Raw genomic sequence first — 4,761 nt, 5'->3', positions numbered from 1 at the left:
AGCTTCCGCAGGTGAATGTAAGCAACCGGGAGCAATAGCCAGACTGCTATTGGCTATTTTAATTTGAAAAAGCCAATAGCAGACTGGCTATTGAAACCCCGCCCACTGAACCGATGAGCGGACCTGAGAGAGAAAGCTGTCTCTCAGTTCTACTCCTCTACTCAGTGGGTGGGTATTGGCTTTTTCAATTTGAAAGAGACAGGGGGGGGGCACCCCGGGGGGGGGGGAGGAAAGGGGGGTTGGGGGGAGGTTTTTTTGGAACACTCACATTGTTATAAAAAAGGAGATCTTCCGGCGTGTTGGCGGCAAATCCCGGCAGAGTCGGCACTCCGCTCTCAGCGATGGCTCTGTGGAAGAGACCCTCAGACATGGGGGACAGAACCTGCCAACACAAGCACAACAGGAGGGATTAATGTATGCCGCTCAGTGCCATCGCCATACCGCACCATGGGGAGTAATGCCGCTCAGTGCCATCACCACAACGCACAATGAGGAGTGATGCCGCTCAGTGCCATCACCACACCGCACAATGAGGAGTGATGCCGCTCAGTGCCATCACCATACCGCACCATGAGGAGTGATGCCGCTCAGTGTCATCACCACACCGCACAATGAGGAGTGATGCCGCTCAGTGTCATCGCCATACCGCACCATGGGGAGTGATGCCGCTCAGTGCCATCACCGTACCGCACCATGAGGAGTGATGCCGCTCAGTGCCATCACCATACCGCACCATGGGGAGTGATGCCGCTCAGTGTCATCGCCACACCGCACAATGAGGAGTGATGCCGCTCAGTGCCATCGCCATACCGCACCATGAGGAGTGATGCCAATCACACACAGGCTCCCATTATAAGGAGTACAGGAAGTGTGTTATTTTTGGGTGGAAGGACTGGACCCTCTTGTCAGGTGTCTTCTGCTGTTTTAGTCCCCTCTCTGTCCTGGTGTCACCAAAACTGACAGTAATGGGGAAATCCAAAATGTTACAGTTGTCACCAGAACAGGAAGAAAGGGAATTCTTCCAATGGGGACACCTGTAAGCTGGTTGTGTCACTTCCATGGAGCGTCCACCAGGGGGTGCAGGACACAGAAACACTCGGTTATAGACGTTCTATTATTGGATGCTTTCCGGGACTATATGAGGACTTCCGCTGGTTGGTGACACCCAAATCCTGGCAAAAGAGGGTTCTGCCTGCTGGAGTCACCCCACTGAATGCAGAGCGATCCATTTTGAGTGGAATTTCTCTGTAAAGACCAAAACTGCCCCCCCTCCCCAGTCATGTGACTTACCAAAGTGGAAACGGTGAGAGCGCCAGCTGACTGGCCAATTATGATGACTGACTCGGGGTCACCGCCAAAACCCCGGATGTTTTCCTGAACCCACCGCAGAGCGGCCACCTGATCCAGCACCCCGAAGTTCCCCGGAACCTTCTCATCTCCGGTGCTGAAACCCAAATTAAGAAGTAAAGGAAAGGATGATTGTTAGTTCCGCCATACTGTCCCTGGCCCCGCCCCTTTCACTCATTGGGGTTCAGTTCTGTCAATCATGGAGGCTCAGCATCACATGTGGGCGTTACCTGGGGTGGTCTGCATGCAAATAAAGTGTGCCTGGGAACGCCCCCCTCCTCCAGACTGACACCCGTCCATCAAGTCATTGTGTTATTTGCATAACTCCTCCCAAGAGCCGGCCCACTGCTTGCATCAGGGCTGAAGGCTCTAGAGAGGAGTACTGAGGCAGGGTTCTGTGATGTATTCTGGAAGCTATGTACAGCCCCTCCCACCGGCCATGATCTGCCTGCAGTGCATAGAGGAGTACAGAGACGGCGAGACAGACCAGGACCACAGACACCCCCCCCTCCCCCCGTACCTGAAGAATCCCAGTACTCCCAGTCTGTACTGGACGGTCACAACCACCACGTTCTCATAGACGCTTAGAGCGGATCCTTCAAACAGACTCGCCCCTCCGATCACGAGTCCGCCGCCGTGTATGAAGACCATCACCTGGAAGTCACAGATACCATGAATACAATCCCTCCCCATACAATCCCTCCCTATGCAATCCCTCCCCATACAATCCCTCCCCATGCAATCCCTCCACATACCATCCATCCCTATACACACATCCCCATACTATCCATCCCTATACAATCCCTCCCCATGCAATCCCTCCCTATACAATCCCTCCCCATGCAATCCTTCCCTATGCAATGCCTCCTTCAGGCGGTTCCGGATTGGCAAATCTCAACGGGCCAACTGGAGGCTTCGCAAAGGGAACTCCGAAGAATGCGTCAACGGTCCCGGGGGTGTCCCTCACCGCCACCGTGACCCCCCGTAGATCCCCGTACCGCGTGCCCAGCGTGGGTCCTCCATGGCCGGATCCTTAGAGGAAACATGACATGTCACATGTACGGGAACACCAAAAGGGGATCAGGAGCTGAAGGGAAGCCGGAGGACAAGCCGGAGATAAGGCAGCTGCCCTTTGTTTTCGAGGGGGCATGGGCCGGGTGTCATCCTCATCCTCACTTCTATACCCACAAAGTCAATGGCCCGGAACAAATCACAGACACTGGGAAGACCTGGAAATACTTGCTCCAGCTTAGTGACTCGCTAACCTGGAGCAAGGTGAGGAAAGGCCATGCTGGGAGTTGTGGTACCCCTGTGGAGAGGAAAGGCCATGCTGGGAGTTGTGGTATCCCTGTGGAGAGGAAATGCCATGCTGGGAGTTGTGGTATCCCTGTGGAGAGGAAAGGCCATGCTGGGAGTTGTGGTACCCCTGTGGAGAGGAAAGGCTATAGAGTCTAAGGTGAGGATGTGTGACCCTCAGGTTCCTTCCTCCCAGCCTAGTACTTATTGGTCAACTTCGACTACCTGTGAGGAGAGACATCTGTCTGACATTGACTAGATCGACCATAGTTTACTCTGCCCATGTCAGGAGCCTTGCCCCATGGGATGGGCCCTTCATCTTCTGGAGAAGGGCCATTTTGACACACCCCAGTGCACCTTTTTGGCCGTGTTTCCCATGCACTTTTTTTTTTAGTCCACTTTGGCGTTTAGTTTGTGTCATGTTATAAAAGAGGATTGTCGATGCAGAAATCTGGCCCTAATGGGACTCGAGGCCAAAGAGCGGTCTAAACCGGACCGGAGGAACACAACGATGTGTCCTTTGCAGTACTTCCTAGGATGGGATTTTGTGGCCTCACATGAACCGAGCCTTCCAGGTGCAATGATAGTCCTTGTGGGAGGTGGACTTTCTATATGCTCATTATACACCCAATGCATGCCAATGATACACCTTCTACACCCCCCAATGCCGTCGCTGGAGTGCATGTAGACAGGAAGTGGCTGCATGTGACACGCAGAGCAAAATGTCACCCAATTCAGGTGTACACATCCGGATCTCCTGCCTGTTGGGGGATATGTGTTGGTGATCTCTTCCCTCTCTGTATGTGCAGAGCAGAGAACACGCAGAGCAGAGTCAGAGATCAGAGACTCACCTGTCCCCAGGAGGATCAGGCAGAGGAGTAGAGAGAGGATCACCATGTTGGAGCTCCTCATGCCTGACCGGAGCTCCTCGTTCTCTGGGTGGCAGGTGGAGTCGTTCTTATTCATCATGTGATTATCCAACACCCTCTGGGAGGAGATTATTCACCAGTCCTGGCATGCCCAGGGATCAGTGAATGTGAGTTTGGTTGGACTCAATGTTGCCCCCTATATAGTGCAATGACAGGTTCTCTTTAAGGTTATATATATATCTATATATTTCCCTCACCATCTGTCCCTGGACCCTGATCCCTCACCATCTGCACCCTGACCCCTGATCCCTCACCCTCTGCCCCTGGACCCTGATCCCTCACCATCTGCCCCTGGACCCTGATCCTTCACCATCTTCCCCTGGATCCTGATCCCTCACCATCTGCTCCTGGACCCGGATCCCTCACCATCTGCCCCTGGACCCTGATCCCTCACCATCTTCCCCTGGATCCTGATCCCTCACCATCTTCCCCTGGATCCTGATCCCTCCCCATCTGCCCCTGGACCCTGATCCCTCACCATCTGCCCCTGGACCCGGATCCCTCACCATCTGCCCCTGGATCCTGATCCCTCACCATCTTCCCCTGGATCCTGATCCCTCCCCATCTGCCCCTGGACCCTGATCCTTCACCGTCTGCCCCTGAACCCTGATCCTTCACCATCTGCCGCCTGGACCCCGTTCCCTCACCATCTGCCCCTGGACCCTGATCCCTCACCATCTGCCGCCTGGACCCAGGTTCCCTCACCATCTGTCCCTGGACCCTGATCCCTCACCATCTGCCCCCTGAACCCTGATCCCTCACCGTCTGCCCCCTGAACCCTGATCCCTCACCATCTTCCCCTGGATCCTGATCCCTCACCATCTGCACCCTGAACCCTGATCCCTCACCATCTGCCCCCTGAACCCTGATCCCTCACCGTCTGCCTCTGGACCCTGATCCTTCACCGTCTGCCTCTGGACGCTGATCCCTCACCATCTGCCCCTGGACCCTGATCCTTCACCGTCTGCCTCTGGACCCTGTTCCCTCTAACTCCTCTTCCTCCTTCTGTAGGGGTCCCCCAAGGCTCAAACTAGGGAGGGATAAATCTCACCCGTGTGGGAGGGGCAGAGACACAAACTACTGGAGGAAATCTCACCCTTGTGGGAGGGGCAGAGACACAAACTACTGGAGGAAATCTCACCCTTGTGGGAGGGGCAGAGACACAAACTACTGGAGGAAATCTCACCAT

The 4,761-nt window shown here is 54.8% G+C and overlaps 1 protein-coding gene across 1 annotated transcript in view; it reads right to left on the bottom strand.

The window, feature by feature from the left end:
* LOC108801507 (carboxylesterase 5A-like) overlaps positions 1–4,280 on the bottom strand; it is a 16,877-nt gene extending 12,597 nt beyond the window's left edge. Inside the window, exons 1-6 of the mRNA XM_018573392.1 lie at positions 4,107–4,280; positions 3,495–3,630; positions 2,212–2,379; positions 1,868–2,051; positions 1,291–1,444; positions 269–382 (exon numbers count right to left, since the gene is read on the bottom strand). Coding sequence (XP_018428894.1) covers positions 269–382; positions 1,291–1,444; positions 1,868–2,051; positions 2,212–2,379; positions 3,495–3,630; positions 4,107–4,280 — 930 coding nt within the window. The remainder of the gene's footprint in view (positions 1–268; positions 383–1,290; positions 1,445–1,867; positions 2,052–2,211; positions 2,380–3,494; positions 3,631–4,106) is intronic.
* Positions 4,281–4,761: the final 481 nt, after the last annotated feature.

The sequence above is a fragment of the Nanorana parkeri genome, unplaced genomic scaffold (assembly GCF_000935625.1).
Source record: "Nanorana parkeri isolate BGI_ZX_2015 unplaced genomic scaffold, ASM93562v1 scaffold2363, whole genome shotgun sequence".
Classification (NCBI taxonomy): Eukaryota; Metazoa; Chordata; class Amphibia; order Anura; family Dicroglossidae; genus Nanorana; species Nanorana parkeri.
This window is presented reverse-complemented; position numbering and strand designations above follow the sequence as displayed.